General features: G+C 45.9%; 1 protein-coding gene across 1 annotated transcript; it reads right to left on the reverse strand.

Moving 5' to 3' along the window:
- Positions 1 to 821: 821 nt before the first annotated feature.
- LOC139021032 (lipocalin Can f 6.0101-like) lies at positions 822 to 16,655 on the reverse strand. Its single transcript, XM_070431178.1, has 7 exons — positions 16,560 to 16,655; positions 16,067 to 16,203; positions 15,231 to 15,304; positions 14,407 to 14,517; positions 13,960 to 14,061; positions 13,737 to 13,782; positions 822 to 954 (listed from the first exon to the last, which is right to left on the reverse strand). The coding sequence occupies exons 1-7, from the start codon at positions 16,653 to 16,655 to the stop codon at positions 822 to 824; spliced, it is 699 nt and encodes a 232-aa protein (XP_070287279.1).
- Between the last annotated feature and the right edge of the window lie 1,484 nt (positions 16,656 to 18,139).

Consider the following 18,139-nt stretch of genomic DNA (forward strand, 5'->3'; position numbering starts at 1 on the left):
GGGACCACGCAGCCATGAAATTCCATCAATCCCAACTAGAAAAAGAGAAGCAGGAATATAGGCAGAGGCGAGCGAAGGCACCAGGTGTCCTGAGACAGTGATCACAGATTCATAGCCAGGCCGCAGGGATTCTAGCGTCTGAGAAGACAGACTTGCAGACAGCTCTGGCCGGGCCTCAACAAGCAGCCAGGCAGAAAGCCAAGAGAGGAGGAGGGCCTTGCGGGCCTCCTGCTGACTCCCCAGCCTCAAGATCTGGGCGGGTGTGCACATGGCAGACACAGGCGATTCGACAAAAATCTCACCCGAACTCGTGAGGCCCGAAAGCTGAGCTTAGACAAGTACAACAAAACGCGTGAAGCCTGAAGCAGGAGAACTGGGAACTGCGGAGTGCCTTCGGGTCTCGGTGACCCGCAGGGAGGCCAGGCAGCTCAGGGTGGCAGAACTGCCGAAGATGAAGCTGGAGACGCCAGAGCTCCCGCCGCAACAACTCTCTAGTCATCCGGGAAGCCCTGGTAGCGAGGAGCAAGGGCAAGAGGCCCTGGGAGCTCGGGCTCAGCTGGAGACACGTGTGGAGCAGCTGAAGAATCTGCTGAAGTAGCAGCAGGTGGAGAAAGACCAGTACGCAAGGACTTGAAAGGAGAGAAGGCCATCTGACAGCAGAAGATGCAGCAAATGTCAGAGCAGATGTGCAAGTTGAGGACAGGGAGCACAGCAGGAGTCGGGCACAGGAGCTGGAGACCAGCTCAGCTGAACGGAGGAACCAGATGGCTGTCCCGCCACCCCAGGAGCCCCCAGCAGGGCCCTCGGAAGTGGAACAGCGGCTACCAGCAGAAGCAGAACAGCCACAACAGGCTGTCCAGGTGGCTACGGGCAAGCTGCAGAGCTGCCTTGCTTACAGAGGCCATGCAAGGGAAGATGGAGCTGAAGGAGCTGGAGCAGCACTCACTCAGCTGTCTGCAGAGACAGGTGCAATGGGAGCACAGCACATTACCGCCCTTGACCAGAATCAGAGGGCAGGGCTGAAGGAGCGCCACCTGGAGGAGGAGGAGGACATTAGCAGCTGGCGAAGGACAAGGAGGAAATGAAGGGGAAGTTCCTGGAGCTGCAGGAGCTGGTGGTACCCCTGAGCTGGAGGCGGGCCTAATGGATTGTGTGGCAAGTTCCTGCGGGCTACCTAGAACCTACTGGGGAGTCCACTACAGCCGCCCCCCCCCCCCCGTCCCCCCCGCCCTACGCAGTTGGCGCTGCTCATAGCCTGGTGACCCCTGAGAGGTGAGCCTCGCTGACAGCCTGGAGCCGGGCCCTGTCGCACTTGGGAAGTCCACTGCCCGGCAGATCAGGCAGCTGCCCTGTGAGATGCAGAGCCCCCAGGAGTAGCCAGGCTCGATCGTGGGAATCTAATAACCGGACACTCCCCTGGAGAAGCGGGGCCCACCCAGTCCCTGCCACCCTGGCCCCATCACCCTGTCCTATTATTATTATTATAATATGAGAATAAACTTAGGTATTGATAGCATAGGACAGAGGAAGGAGGTGGGGACAGGGTTGATTAGACCCCTATTTGTTTTGTTTTATTTAGGACTAAATGGATAGAGACACAAAAAGAAAAATACAAGGAGGCATGTGTTCCAGGGGCATTGCCCCTGGAGAACAGGAGAGGATCCAGAAGATGTGAAGCACAGGGCCAAGGGCACGTCCGCCTCTGTGCAGAGCCCAAGCCCACCGGAAATCAGAGGTGTTTCTAGGGCAAGGAGGGTGTTCAATCTGAAGGACGAGCCAGTCATCGACCAGATCGTAAAGACAAAATGAGAGATTTGTGGAGCGAATGCAGTGAGAAAAGTCCACCCAAGGATGTGCCCATGGCCCCGTGGGGACCGAGTGGACACAGTTCCCCGTGACACAGGCTCCCTTCTTCCCTAAGCGGGGAAGGCGCCAGTTCCACGTTCTGCTGACACAGGAGGGCTTGAGGTTGCACTGTCCCAACCAGTAACGAGATGGTCAACGACAGAGTCCCGAATGCCAGGACCGCTGAGGTTTCAGGGTCAGCACCTGTGTTTCAGGCAGCCATGCCCCACGCTCAGGGTCCCCTGCCTCGGGGAGAAGTCTCGGAGTCCAGGACCCAGAACCAGCAAAGACCGTGGGGACAGGTTCTAGCCAAGGGGAAAATGAAAACGGGATGAGCCATTTGTCTCAGGGTCTCCATCCACGGAGAACAGGGAAGGACAAAAAGAGCCATGGTCCAGACCAAGCCATGGCAGGCTGTGTGCAGGGCCCCAGGCCCCTAGAGATCAGAGCTGCCTCTGGGGGCCGTGGGCCGAGGGGGTCCCCAGGCACCCGGGCTTCAGCTGATGGGATGGGAGGGTGCTTTTCATCGCCATCCTGGAATTGTCCTCCACCCCACGCGCCCAGTAGTCGCATCTCCAGAAGCAAATGCGTGCGTGCCTGTAACAAGCTACTGACGCTCATGCTGGCAGTCGCCTGCAGGGGGCGTCCCTGCTCACCCTCAGCAGGGATTCTGAGCCATATTGGTTTCTCCTAGCAGCCATGTGCTCAGTTTGGAGGTGTATGTTCAGGGGATCCCAGGATGTGGGGCTCAGGGCCTGGAAGGGTCCCCTCCAGTCTTCCTGAGGCTGACAGGGGTCTCCCACACCTATCATTTCTAGGCTTTTTCGTTGTACCTGCTCAGAGGTCCCGTTCCTTAAACTGTTCATTTTTTTTCTCAATACATTTACAGAAGAACACTAGGAAATACCATAAAACATCCAGAAGCTTCTCTTCTCGAGAAGTATAACTCCACCCAAAGGCACCGATAAACCAGGCCTTACCCTGCCCTCTCACCACCTTGAATTTCGTACAGCTGTGCGAAGGGGGGTGTGTAATGAGATGACACAGGAGGGCACAACTGAACGTCCCCCATCCAGTTGGGCGGGTGAGGATCAAGTAGCTTCTAATTTCACAGGGTTTGGAGGAGGGAGTTGGGGGCGCTGGCCCTGCAGTCTCAGGGCAGAAGAAACAGAACCCGCCGGTGAGGGACAGCGGGCGGCCGCCCCCAAGGGCCCTCCCTTCTCCTGGAGGAGGAGTCCATCTACAGCAAGTCTCCTCCTCCATCCTCCACAGAAGGGGCCAGAAACACCAGCTCTTCCGTTCGCTTTGAGGTGGTCGAGGTGGGGAGGACACAGGGAGGTGGCTGTGAAGTTTCTCCCCACCTGTTCCACGGACACGTGCCTCTTACTTGGCAGCCTGTTTAAGGTTCCAAAATAGTCTTCCCCACCCAACCCCAGGGGAGGCTCAGACACCCAGGGTGAGGGGGTCTGGATGTGACTCTGTGTGGAGGGACCAGTGCCAGCTAGCTGAGACCCGCACCCTGGAGTGGGGCTGGAGGAGGGGGAGACAGGACCCTTTACTCCTCCTCCTCTCCCCCACCAGAGGGCGAAGACAGGGGGGAGCAGAAGAGGTCTTATTAGCAAAACTACAGGAGGGGCGCCTGGAACTTACAGCTTTAAACAAGGAATCTCAAAGGAACCACAAGAAATTCAGGTTCCTTCCCAGCCCCCACAGTGGGGACTTACTTCAGAGCAAGGGACACAACATTAGACCTTTGCACAGGGCACATCTCCCGCCAACATCACCGCCAGAAGGGGGCAAGGAACATGAGTAATGTCCATCGCCACATGGACACAGTGCTGGGTGAGCACTGAGTGGGATGTGGGTCTTGCTGTGGTGGGTCCTGGGCTGACCAGCACAGGTCCTAGAATCAGGCCAAGTCTTTGCAAGAATCTGCCATGTTTGTGGTTTAACATTGAATTTGACAATGAGGTCTCCGCCCTGAGTAGGTACCTTGAGGAAGGTACATGCAGACTCTTCCCACTGGCTGGCTCCATGGCATTACTGCAGGTCGAAGTGTCAGCCAGCCATCACTGGTGACAGTGTTTCCCTTGCAACCACGCAAGGGGAAATGAGGCAGAGTGAGGAAAAGGTTTTGCGTGGCCAAGTTACCTGATGAGTGACAGGGACACTGGAGTGCAGGTTTGCCTCCTGGCGAAGTGTGTGTGGATCCTCTCTGTGAGCACAAAGACAGTGCCTGCAGGGAAATTTCCAGGTGGGGTTACCCCTCTCTGGTAAGTGTCCTGAGCCCTCCGCACGCTGTTCCCTTGACGCAGTGCAGGATCCTGACCTTGGTGCATACAGTTGGCCTTCAGGGTGAGGAGTGCAGTGCTGTGCTCTTCCTGTACTGGTCCGTGTGGGGCCTAGAAACAGGACAGGGCAGGAGCATTTACCTGTGATGTCTCCAGTTTAACTCTGAACTTGACAATGAGGTCTCCCCGATGAGTGCATACCTTGAGAAGGGATGCTCGTCATGGAGACTCTCACGGGTCAAAAGGCCGCCAGACATTACTGGTCCATGTCTCGTCATGATCTTCTAAAACAGAAGAATTTTTTGTTTGTTTGTTTGTTTTTAAAAAATATATCTTTATTGATTTCAGAGAGGAAGGGAGAGGGAAAGAGAGATAGAAACATCAATGATGAGAGAGAATCATTAATTGGCTGCCTCCTGCACATCCCCCACTGGGGATATAGCCCGCAACCCAGGCATGTGCCCTTGGCTGGAATCGAACCTGGGACCCTTCAGTCCGCAGGCTGACGCTCTATCCACTGAGCCAAACCAGCTAGGGCTAAAACAGAAGAGTTTTTAAATGTCCAACCTGGCATTTTAATAAATGATGCTTTGCAGACATCGATAAAACCAGAGAAACAAAAACAGCAGATCAAGTGGGAGTAATTTTCAATGTGATGTTTTACTTCTTAGAAGATCACAAGATCATGAAAATGAAGCCACACGGAATATACTTTTTGAATCTAGTTCTTCCATTTGGTGTGACACTTGGAGAGCCATCTGGTTATGGCATGTGCCAATACTTTGTTTCTGTATTTTCCTAAGTAGTTTTCTATTGAGTGAATATACCATAACATATATATGCATACCTGAGTTCTAACCACTTTGGAGATATTATAAATAAATCTGTGAATATTCATATATATATAAGTAGACACTGTGCTCATTTCTTTGGTAAATAACTAGTAGTAGAATTTCTGGATGAAATTCAGAAATTCCCAACAGAGCAGTTATTTTATTTACCAAGTTATCTCAAGTAATTAGATAAAATCCTGGCCCAAGTAGACCCGCAATAAATGTTTGTTGAATAAATAAATGAAGCCAATTTCTTTGCCAAGCAATTAACTGAATTTTTACTAGGTACCAAACACTGCCCTAACTGTAATATCTCCTTTAATTTTTCTAACAATTCTAAAAATTCTAAAAATTAGATATAATTACCCTTATTTTATTAATGAGGTTCTGAGAAATTAACAACTTGCTTAAGATTACATAGCATGTTAACGCTAGAACTGGATTCCAGTCTTTTAATTACAAGCTTTTATCTCTATTATACATGTTCTAAGTAATTTTGGGTGTATTGGGTAACCACTGAATAGAATTAACAGTGATAGGATTAAAAGCCAGATAGCATTGAGAACCACTGTAAGTAGCTCTTCACACCTAGTTTTATAATCTAATCTTTTGTCAGATTGCCATGGCCAGTACTCAGATGAGAATATTGAACTTTTGCAGGAAATGTTATTTTTCTGATATGTAGAACTGGGGAAATGTAGCCTTTTCTTTTTTCTTTTTTAAAAAATCCTCACCTGAGGATATTTTTCCCATTGATCTTTAGAGAGAGTGGAAGTGAGGGAAGAGGGGGAGAGAGAGACATTGATGTGAGAGAGATACATCGACTGGTTAACTCCTGCACGAGCCCCGAAGCGGGGGAGGTACCTGCCCTGAAGCAGAAATCTAACCTGGGATCCTTTGGTCTGCAGGCCGATGCTCTAACCACTGAGCAAGCAGCCAGGGTGAACTGTAGTCTTTTCATCAGAAAAACAGGCTGACAATCAGTCTGAACACCTGGGATTTCCACATGGTTTTGTCACATCTATTGGAATAACATATTTGAAGAATGGCTTTAAAGCAAAATTATTGGTGCAAAAAAATTTATATGCACGCAGATATTCACATAATTTGTCCCAATTGTGCATTTTTAAACCAAGAAGCAAATATGAAGAGAGAAGGCCCAGATATGGTTTGTTCATTCTCTTTAGTTCTTAATTTGGCAGCTAGACTTTCAGAGTGAACAAAGGGAATATATTGCTCTAAGGCAAGGTATTTTCTTCCAATGTATTCATACAAATCTTAAATAATCTGGTCAACTCTAAAGAATATTTTTTTGCCAAAGTTCACCTTCTGGTGACCTCAGTTTAGAGGTTGTTCAAGAAAAGGACTAGTGAGTGTAGAATAGAAAGCTAAGCAACGTTGTAGGAAATGGTCAGTTCTCCCTCATTTCAGGGCCCGGTATAGAAAACCAAGTTCATAATTATCCAGGCATTTGAATATTCTGAACACGTAACTTTAACCTAGGCCTTGGCAAATATGATTAATTTCATCTTCTTAAAAGAGATCATAGACCATGTTCTGTTTCTGTATTAGAAGCATTCCTGTTTCTGAAAGTGTTTTGGGTACATTAGGCCACAGTGTTTTTAAAAGCAGTTTCAGAAGAAGACAATCCATTGGAAGTAGAAAAAAAAGACTACCAGACATCCCACAGAATTGCAGGCACCAAAACAGCATTCCTGCTACTCCTATGTAGTGAGCACCTGCCAAGACCTGGGAAAAGCCACCCTATAAATGAAAAGAAATGTGTGACATTTACTTAACTAGTGGTGGCTTAGACTGGGGAAGATTAAAGTTTAAAGACGATTTTGTTCAATCTCACTGTAATGAAATAAAGGAAACATACAGATTAAGGATAAGCTTTAATCTCTGATTATTAAGGATATAGTTGTGTTCATTTTATTGTGCTATATGATAAAAGTAAAATTTGAATTTGTAAAAAAAAAATCACAAGAAATTTTTTACCTCAATGCTGGAGTGTTTTTGAAATTTGCTGTACATATAAGATACTATAAAACTATAGAGTTGATCACATAGTAAACGAGGCAAAGGGATCTGAGGGTTATTCATGTAATAAAATCCAAAATGAATATGCCATGCTACTAGGAAGCCAGGTGAGATCTGAAATACTAATGTGAGTTAAGAAGCAGAATACTTCTCTTTACTTTTTGATCGTAACACAGATGAACCCATGAGTCAGACTTTTAGGCATGTTTGTAATAAAACGATGTGTTAAATGATTGAAGAATGTTTTATAGACATTACTGAAACAAAAACATTTGGATCTGATCTCACTTATGAAATTATTAGAAATTGGAAAAAGATGGTACTGACATAAAAATGCTAGTGGCTAGCTACATGATAAGGAACAATGGTGGCAGGTGGACACCGGTGGCAAAGCCCATTATTCCCACCAAAAAAGCAATTATGTCACACGTTTTACCCAGGCACAGGCTGTCTCTCTAACACAATCAATCAGAAGGTCCCAATATTTATGTTTTCCCCTTTCTCTGAATTTGTCAGTATTTCTCCCCAGAAACAGGGAGAATAAATAAAAAATTAGTACAAAATGTGATGGTTTTGAGTCTCCAATCGCTCCAATAAGTTGTAAAATAATTCTCACTAAAATGTCCTATTAGAAAGTCAAGAATCAAACGATGGATAAAGCCCTAGTGCTGATTGCACGGTTGCTTCCACATCATCAGAAAGTAAAACATTCTTCCATTTTACCCGTTTACAGAGGCAGCGAGGTCAACGTGGACTCATGAATTGCTTTCATTTAATGTGTTTCCATCTGTTACCATCAGGTTTATTTTGATGCTCCAACTTGCCCAGGGAGATCCCCTTCATGGCATCCTTTGGCCATGTCCCCTCCTGTGTGAGCACCTCCCTGCTACAGCAGATGCTCCCCATTCATTCCCTGGCACAGCCCTGCACGGTGTCCCTTCTCCGTGGAGATCCTGGTTCCCACAGGTGGAAACTGGTGTTTGAAACCACTCTCTGCACACAAAGCAGGGAGATTGAAGCCGGGCAGGGCCCAGAAAGGCAGCTTTTTACTTACTATTTCCTCAGCCACCAGGGGGTCGAGAAGCCTGGGCGGCTTCCCTAAGCGGGCACGACGGTCAGCGGCAAACGAGGCTCTGCTTCTCACCGTGGAAGCGGCGCCACAAACCCCCGAGCCGAGCCCAGGATGCAGGCGTTTCCCCGCACCCACCGGGGCGCCAGTTAGCGCTGGCGCGAGTCGGGCGCCCTCTGTTGGCCCTTGGTGGGCAGCGAACGAGGCTCTGCGCCTACAGTTTAGCGGTCACTGCTGTCCCCTCGCGGTCCTCTCGCGGATCACAGAAATTCTCGAAGCTCGAAGCTCGATCACTCCCCTGTTGTGTGTGTGTGTGTGTGTGTGTGTGTGTGTGTGTGTGTGTGTGAGAGAGAGAGAGAGAGAGAGAGAAAGAGAGAGAGTGAGTGATTGTGTATATGTGTGTGAGTGTGAGTGTGTGTGTGTGTGTGTTTCTTTCTATGGCTAAATTCATTTATTCTGAAATAAAACGAAACAAATAGAAGTCGAATCAACCCTGTCCCTGCTTCCTTCCTCTGTCCTATACTATCAAGCGATAAGTTTATCTTGTATAATAATAATAATAATAATAATAATAGGACAGGGTGCCAGGAGAGGGTCCCAGGACAGGGTGGCAGGGATGGGGGTGGGGGATGGGGCGGGGGCAGCTGCCCTGCCAGGATCTCCAGTTCCCCTCGTAGCTGTTCTGCGTTGGCTTGGAGCCGCTGTTCTTTCAGTCGCTCTGGGGTCAATGGCATTTGGACAATTGCCTTCTGCACACCCACCCTGCTTCAGAGGTGACCAATCCAGTCATCCCACCTACAGCTCTGCTGCCCTCCATTAGAGACACAAGTACGTCTGTGACGTGCTTCAAGCAATCATAGGCCCATGTGCTCAGAAAGGGCTCTGGTTAGCTGATGGCCGCAGCCATCCTGTTTCCCTCTTTTGTACCATGAGGACCAAGTTGAAAATTTGAGTATTAACCATACCCAATGCACAAGAAAACAGAGGAACAAGAGAACCACTTAAAACAAAATGAACTGAAAAGTAAAAGGGCATTTTAAAAAAATAGATTTGCATTGATTTCAGTGAGGAAGGGAGAGGGAGAGAGAGAGACATCAATGATGAGAGAGAATCATTAACTGGCTGCGTCCTGCACACCCCCTGTTGGGGATCAAGGCCAAAACGCCAGGAGAATTGAACAGTGACCTCCTGGTTCATAGGTTGAGGCTCAACTACTAAGTAACACTGGCTGGCTGTTCCTGTGTTGGCCTGCACAGCAAAGGGCAGTGGTTATTTGGGGGATTTTCCTTGAGATTAGGTTTCTTCAAGGTGAATGCTTCAAAACTGTTATGGGATGAATTGTGTCCACCGCAAAATCCGCACATTCCAGCCCTTACCCCTGCAACATCGGAATGTGGTTGCATTGGAGACAGGATCTTTGAAAAGGTCTTACGTTAAAATGAGATCATTGGGGTGGAACCTAATCCAAAATGATTGACTACGTGTGGGGATGGAATAGCTTTTCAGTGTTGAAATTAAGATCACATTTTTGATCCATGGTGCATTAGCTTTTACAGCTGATCCGATAAATTTTTTCAGTATTTCAAACTTTCACCACACTAAGAAAATGTCCTGGCAACTGTTCAGGTACCTCCTGACTTTTCTATAATAAACTTTTGATTTTGCCAAAGTGGACTGAATGGATTTCAGGTTTAATGGACAAAGTTTCCCGTTTGTGGCCCTTGGGCTGAATGTGTGCTGCAGCCCATTTTATGGAAAACATTATTTGGGAGCCTCACCTCAATCTTTCATTCCATAGACTCTATGGGGGCATTCCTGTCATGATCGCAGAACTGAGTGGCCACACAGAATGCATACTCAACATGCTCAAGAGTTTTCTTGTCTATTTATTTTTTAAAGTATATTTTTATTGATTTTAAAGAGGAAGGGAGAGGGAGAGGGAGAGAGGTAGAAACATCAATGATGAGAGAAAAGTATTGATTGGCTGCCTCCTGCACACCCCTACTGAGGATCAAGCACACAACCCAGGCATGTGCACTTGACCAAAATTGGACCTGGGATCATTTAGTCTGCAGGCTGACGCTCTATCCACTGAGCCAAACTGGCTAGGGAGAGTTTTCTAGTATTTTACAGCAAATGCTTTGCTGTCCCTGGGGATACATAGTGTACCAAGCTGAAGTGGATGTAAACACCCAGAGCTGTTGATACACATGGGGGTGGGGGAGGGTAGCGTCTAGAGACAAAGACAGAGGTGGCACATTCTTTGAGATCCACACACAGCACAGAACTCATGGCCTCTGCTTGCTGCCAGGCAGGGGAAAAGGCTCTGAAGTTAGCAGCTAAAGAGTTGCAAGGACCAATTTCAGAGGACTGAAGACTCAATAGGTGTCTCATCCCTTGAAGCCACTTCCTTATCTGGAGTGTGATTGCCCTACCCCCAAGGACCTCTGGGAAACCCATAAAAAGCCAGCCCTGGGCACACCTGGTTATTGCCTTGTGAGCTCCTCAGGTGTCCAGACCCCTCGCTGAGACGGGAGACCTGGACCAAATGGAAGGGGTGAGGAGGGGCAGAAAGCCTGGCCAGGAGGACTCAGATGGCTCCCCCGGAGAATATGAAAGCATTTCCTCCAAGGAAACCTGTCCCGTGGAGAAAAAGGAGACAGTTGTCACCCTTATGAGAGGGGGACACAGAAGGTCACATTGATGGAAAAAGGCTCCCACAGCAGAGGAGGTAGGATCCTAAGTTCTCTCTCTCTCTCTCTCTCTCTCTCTCTCTCTCTCTCTCTCTCTCTCTCTCTCTCCTTTTTTAGCAGCCTAGCTAGATAAACTAATGAATGCCCAAACAGATATTTATCATTGCCCACTAAGCTGGTTCCTCCAATTGACTGGAGTAAATGTTAATTGCATCCTCTCCCCTGCTCAGACCAAAATCCTTAGAGGCGCCCTGTGTCCTAGCTCCACAGGATGTAAGCGTTAAACCAGGTCCTGCATCAGTGATTTACTTTGGTGCTTCCCATAATTTCTGGGGGTGCATGCATAGAGTGGACCTGGGGTCTAGTCCTAGAAAGGTTAATACTCTTCCAAAAAGAGCACCAGGGACATACCTGTACCTGAAAAGTTGGGGCTTATTGCAGCCAGGGAGTATGCTCACTCTGGGGAACTGTGGGTGTCTCGGTCAGAGCATGTTAGGGAGAACCTACTACAGGATTTGGGGAAGATCTAAGGAAGCACTAAGTTGGGTGTTGTCAGAAATCAGGGGCAAGTCTATGATTGAGTACATCCATAAACCTTACCTAGAGGGAGTGAAGATAAGCATGAGTATAAAGCTATATTTGATAAAGAAGCAGCAGTCACTCATTTTAGCTGAGAGAGGGACATGATCATCTGGTTTTATGAGATTGTTTACGTCCAACAGAAACATCTGGGCCTACCTGTCATTAAGCTTACGTTCATAATGACTGAGACATACTTCGTGAATGACAACCCCATCCCCATGTTGTTCTTTTCCAGGACCAATGTGCAACTTTGACGCTGTTTTTATCATCGGATGTAAGGAAAGGATTATTAGTGGAGGAAGAACCTTAACTTTCCTTTCTTCAAAGCCCAGACGCTCACCCCAAAACAGGTTAAGACCCGTTAGCCTCCTTGATGATTCCTGACTGTACCAAGTACAGATGGCTAAAGATCTCTATTGTTCACGTTTCCTGGCATCTCACTTAACACGCTCGCGGTAGATAACAGCTCTGGTTGAAGGAGGTTTTCCGAGAGCATGAAAGGATGATGCTCTGTGTCATAGAATGCATGAGGTAGGGAAACTGGGATGTGGAGGTTTGTCCTGAAACTTGGTGAGCCAGGATCAGCCTCAGCAGCAACTGTCTCTCAATACTCTCTTGAGAAAGAGAATGCTGGGATCAGGGCAAATTGTAGGGCAAGTCTCACAGTTGCTTTATCAGATTACTGAGAAATAAGCCAATCAAAGGGTGAGCAAAAGCACAGGGACAGAGGCTGACTGCTGGGGATGAAAAATTTTGAAATTCAGGAAGATTCTGTGAAGCTAGAGGACCATTATGGGTACAGGGCCATGAAGTCCTCTCATTCGCTTGTCATCAGCCGCATGTCTCTCTCACACACAAAGACAATTATGTGACTGCAAGGCTAATCATTTATTGATCAGGTATAAGAGGGTCTTATTCATGGTAGAACTCTGGGTATGGCAAAGAGAGTGGGGGATTTAGAGAAAACCATTGATTCTTGGTGAATTGTTGAATCTGTCTAGACAATTAGAGAAGATCCTTTAGATTCAGAGATAAGGCCTTCTTGGATGATAGTGATGGAGATCAGGTTGCAGACCTTGTCACAGGCTGACACAGGGACCATGGAATGAAGATCCTGGAGCCCAGGTGAGGAAGCATTCACTCAGCACTAAACAAGCAGATGAGAGAGAACACAGAAACTCATTAAGCTCTTCCTGGGTTGAATTAAAGACAAAGAGAATTTTTATTACAGAGCAAAATGGTAAAGAAATAGATATCAATCTGTACTGTAATCTGTGTTTCTTTCCAGAATAGGGGGAAGGAGGTCATTGAATCAATGGCTGCCAAAAGGAATTAGGTCTGGCCTATAGCAAAAGCATGTTTTTCTATTTCATAATTTTCCCCCAACTGAGTCTATGAGAAAGAAAGAGGAATAATCAGTGAGGGACCCTAGGCTGGTTTCATTTAATGCCATTCTCAGCATTAAATGTTTTAAGGAATTTTTGATAAATTGAGGAAGAATGGCAAAAACCATAGCTACCTGGTATTAAATGCTGACTTTATGCAAGCCATAGTTGCTAAGATATTCCCATATCTTATCTGAAAAAAGCCCCACTATAACGCTAAGATAGGAAACAGATGAGGAAAGTTAGAGGGTGTTTTCCAGGTAAAAGACAACTAGAAGGCTAGACAGCTCTATTTACAAATCAGACGTTAAGGGTGTGCAGAGTTCAAAGAGAGACAGTATTACCAAGTATTGGAGAGTGAGACCACACGTTTTGGCCTTGGAAGATGGACAAAAGACAGAAATGCATTTGAGTTCCATATTCACACCCTAGTATTCTTTTCCTATTTCAAATTTCAAGTCATAATGATTTTTAGGACTTTATCAATTACTGAGGCCCTTTCACCAGCAGGGTATCCACACAGTACCTCTGCAAGGTACATGTCATTGTTTTCCTTGTAATTGCTTAGGTCATTTGCCCTACAGCTCATGGAATGAGTGGGTCCTGAACCCAGGACCACCAATTACAAATTGCAAGCTCATTCCTCAAACTTCTTTATCCAATTATTTGTAATCTTTTTTTAAATTTTAAATCCTCACCTGAGGATATTTTCCCATGATTTTTAGAGAGAGTGGAAGGGAGAGAGACACAGAGACAGAAATATCAATGTGAGAGAGATACATCGATTGGTTGCCTTCTCACATGCCGGGGATCAAGCCTGCAACTGAAGTACATGCCCTTGGCCGGGAACCCAGTACCCTTCAGTCCACAGGCCGACGCTCTATCCACTGAGCCTAATCGGCTAGGGCTTTATTGTAATCTTTGGACACAAACCCCTAATGGTGTTGGAAGGCAGTGGTCCCTGGGCCACCCCCTCTCCATCAGACATCACCAACCTGGAGGCTTGGGCATCATCGCTCCCTCGGGCCTGGAGACAGCCACCTGCAGAGACAGAGCAGAGCACAGTCAAACACCAACCCATTTATTTCTCAGCAAGAGATCAAATGATTTCCCAGGTCAGGACATTGGGGACTGATCGGAGGTGTTACCTTCTCTTGCATTTCTCCACCCAGTAACATGGGAATTTAGGAAGAGAAAACCAGAAATAACTAAACTTACCGACTTTGGTCACATCCAGTATGTTTTCCTCAGGAATTCCATATTCTTGACAAAGTTCCTCAAACCTTTCCTTGAGTTTTGGGCTCACATCTGGTTGTCGGGCTGTGGGAAAAGTGACAATAATTGCTGTGTCTTGTGTTCTTGGTCACTGAGGCTCTGGGTGTGATGGGGGCAGATGGATGGAAATGGATGGCACTTAATTGGTGCTTAGGCAGAAGTTAGAGGTGGACTATAACCTGTCTTGAATTTGATATTTTTAGGATATCCTTCTGGCATGATGAAAGATTTCATCATCTTCCCATCACTGAGCCTGAGGGATTACCCAAGGTGAGTCCTTCTCTTCAGAGGAGGAGAGACCTCCCAGGATAAGATTGGGTGGGCCACTTTGTTCAGGTTTCCTTTCTTCCCCTGTCTCCCCACCCCAAAATGAGAATAAATATACTCTACCTAAGAGTATCAGCATCTCAAATGTTTGCTTATTGTTGACATTAATGAGATGAAAAATAATATAGTCACTATAGACCACTTCAATTATGCGAAACGTATTGAATCCAGCATCTGTGGAAGAAACAGAACACAGCTCAGAACTTCTTTGGTCCATGAGAAACAAGTTAAACTCTACCTATTCTCTGACACAGAGCAAATTCAAGTGCATATCCTGGAAGAGATAAAGAGTGATATCTAAGGCCTTTCATTGGTATCTCTCCGAGCTTCATATGGCAACTTCTAAGGGCAGAATCAACTACTAGTAGAAATTCCACTTCTCATCATTGACCACTAGTGGTCGAAAAATTCAGCCACAGCAGCCACTTCCCCTCTATCATCCTCCCCAAGGCTATCCTATCTCCCTCGGCCATCTCTGCCAACTATGTGTCTCTGTTCTGTCTATAAGCCCACTGGATTATATACCCATTACTCTATGTGGGCAATGGGCTGTGGCAATGGACACCAGAACAATCAGAAAGTGGGCAGAGAATGAGTAGCTGTCCAGACAATGTATGTGTTTTGTTCATTTGTTTGTTTTTGCCCATTTTCTTTTGTTGCAGGTGGTACAAATGACCAAATTGCCATCATATTCTGATGGTATTGTGTGCTAGGCATTGGCTTTTACACACAAAGTTCTCCCAAATAGAGAATATTGGCTAATAGATGGCCCTATTTATATTACATAAACATCAATCAAGAATTAATCAAGATCCTAAGAATGTGGGGGTTTAGTCAATTTCTTATGGTTGGAAGTGGAATTTACAAAGACATTTTTGTATACTTACAGATAACATTATATACACCATTCTCATTTGCTTGGTGACAAAGCAAAAACATTTCAGTACACTCTCCATTGACCCTGTAAAACAGAATGAGCTGATGCCCAAGAGATATTGATGGGTCTGGCTCCCTCACACTCCACCTGCAACTTGAGTGTCTGATTCCAATTAACTGTAGAACATTTCTGGTACAAATTTGAAACAGCTTTTATTTACCTTATTTCACTTTATTTGCTACTTTAAAAAGGAGTATACTACTGATGTCACTATTACTCTACCACCACTTCACACTATTATTATTACGATAGCTACTTGCCTAGATAATTAGCTGAGTTCTCAGATGTGCCAGCCTCTCAGATAAGTGCTCAATAAACATTGTTTCACAAAAAAAGAAATCCATGAGAGAGAATTATTATCATCCTCTTTTACTCAAGGAAAAATTGGGGTGGAAAGAGACAAAATTTTTAGGTCACACAACTAGTAAGAGATCATTTCAAGAGATAACTAAGCTGTTGATCCCCAATCCTATGCACTTAACTTATACTATATTGCCATACTACTTAACGATTCTGATACTCCTCAATCTCTGAACTCCTCTACTCCTGTTTAAATTTATTCCTGTCACCAATTATTATCTCTGAATCTAGAAAACAGGCAAATTCCTCAGTCTTACATTAGTGCCAGATGTGTGACTCTGATTTTGAATACAGGCCCACAATGTTGTATATACGTGCATGTGTGTGTGTGTGTGTGTGTGTGTGTGTGTGTGTGTGTATTTGGTGGTCCAAGACCATACTCAGGCCTCTGTTTTCCCTTTCCCAAGTAAAAAAGGCCATGCTTACTTTACATGAAATTTCAATGTCAGAGAAGAGTTGTCCCAGGCGTGGATAGATTCCATAAAACCCCTCATGATACTACCTTTTTCTATCATTTCTTTGACATCTGAGGCCAAGAAAACGGTATGCCACTCCCCTGAAATCTGCAATAAATCAGTAAAATATTGTGTTAGAAAAGAAGAGGGGGACACCACATAAACATCTGTATCCTTGAACTCTGGCTCATGGGCCTGGACTCACAGTGGTGATATGGAGATGGAATTAGAAACCAGGTCAATTGACTTCACATGAAAGGCTCTTTCCACTGTCCTCCAATGAGAATGGAGGTCTCCAGGTGTTATCACCTTTCCACATGGTACGAATCCTCTTAATCCAAGTTCAGAAACCCTCCCCCTTTGCTAACATGTCAAAAATCTCTTGGCCTCCATTAGGGCCATCTTGCTTCAGAATTGCCCCAAAGCACCCCCAAAGTCAGAAGACCCTATGCTCCCAACACTACCTTTGATATATCGAAGTTGCTTGTCACAACATCATGGTTTCCTTCATGATGAGCACAGACCAGCGTCAACCCCAGACATAGCAGCAGCAGCTTCATCTTGTGAGGGACAATTCTGACTCAGCTACAGGCACTTGGAGTGAGTCTTTCCCTGATGGTGCCTCCACTTCCCAGATCCTCTGTCTTTATATTCATTCTGGGTCCAGTTTTTTTGGTCCGTGAGGCAGCACCTTTTCTCCTCCCACTCCAGGCATGGTCTGTATTCATTGATGTGAGGCCAAGATTTTCCTTTCAATCTCATCTCTATTAGATCTACTTACGCCCTGAAATTAATCAAAAGGAACGCTCAAAAAAATAAATAAAAATATTGGATGTCATAAAAGGTTGCCTTTGGAACCCGTGTTAACTGTGAAATCAGAAAGCCAATTATGTGTGTCAGGAATGGAGTAGAACTGAGAAATACAGTGTGTGGACAATCCATGCTCCACCAAGCACAGGTGAGTTACTCCATTTTAACTGGTCTCAGAAGCAAAGAAATTGTCTCTACTAAAGATGATAGGACCTATCACAAAGCATTCAGAGAGAGTAGATTAGAATAGAGTTTAATAAAATAATGTCTTGAAGGTATGGTGTCTGGCATTGAGGACATTTTTAATCCCGTGTTCTTGTCTGAGTTCAACCACATGAATGAACAAATGTTTAATTACTTCATATACCTCGCTTCATACAATAGACCTCCTAAGAGAAGTGGAGAAGTAGAAGTTGCCATCCCTCTTCAAACAACCTTCAATGAAGGTGGGGAAATGCTTTATATACTTAATAAACACTTCATTCTACAAGCATATGAACTAACCCAACAAAGTGGGACCATGTCTAGAACATCGTGGGTCAGAAAAAGGGGTGATGCTGGGGAGGTGACATCATGTAGAAAGTGCTTAAGAACACAGGCTTTGAAGTCATGTAGGCTGGGGTTTCAGTTCTATCTCTGTCATCTTGAAGCCATGAGGACAAATTTAACCTCTCAGAGCCTTAGTGTCCTCTTGATGAGGATAATCGTACCTGTCGATAGATTGCTATGGGGATCCAATGGGATGGTGTGTGAAGAACCCTCAGACTAATGTCTGGCACAACTGGGCTGGTGGAATCAGAATTATTCCTGGGAAGGTGGATCTTGGGGGAGGTCTTGAAGGTTAGGCAGGTGTGGAGATGTGGAGAGCATGTGGGAAGGGGATTCTTGGGGAGAGGAATGTGGTGATTTAGGATCCTGTGCCTGCTACTGGGGCTGGTTAAAAGCTATGACTCATTCCTGGCTTGTGCTAATGGTTCCCTTTTGCACCCCCCAACTCAGAAAGAGGCCAGTATCATGGGAGGACTGGGCACAAGGCAGTGAATGTAGGAACTGTGGCATTCTATCTGCGGCCTGCTTTCCAAAGTCACCCCAGCCCCTTGTGTAATCATTCCTAGTTCATGCTCAACCAATATCCAGTCACTGGTATTTTGAGATCTATCTAACTTTAGGCCCCATGTGTGGACTGTTGGCTGTCCTGCCCCTGAGATAGAGGAACTGAGCTTGACAAATGTTG

This window comes from Myotis yumanensis, unplaced genomic scaffold (assembly GCF_028538775.1).
Source record: "Myotis yumanensis isolate MYYU_CA2020_CCGP unplaced genomic scaffold, mMyoYum1.0.hap1 SCAF_12, whole genome shotgun sequence".
NCBI classification, from domain to species: domain Eukaryota; kingdom Metazoa; phylum Chordata; class Mammalia; order Chiroptera; family Vespertilionidae; genus Myotis; species Myotis yumanensis.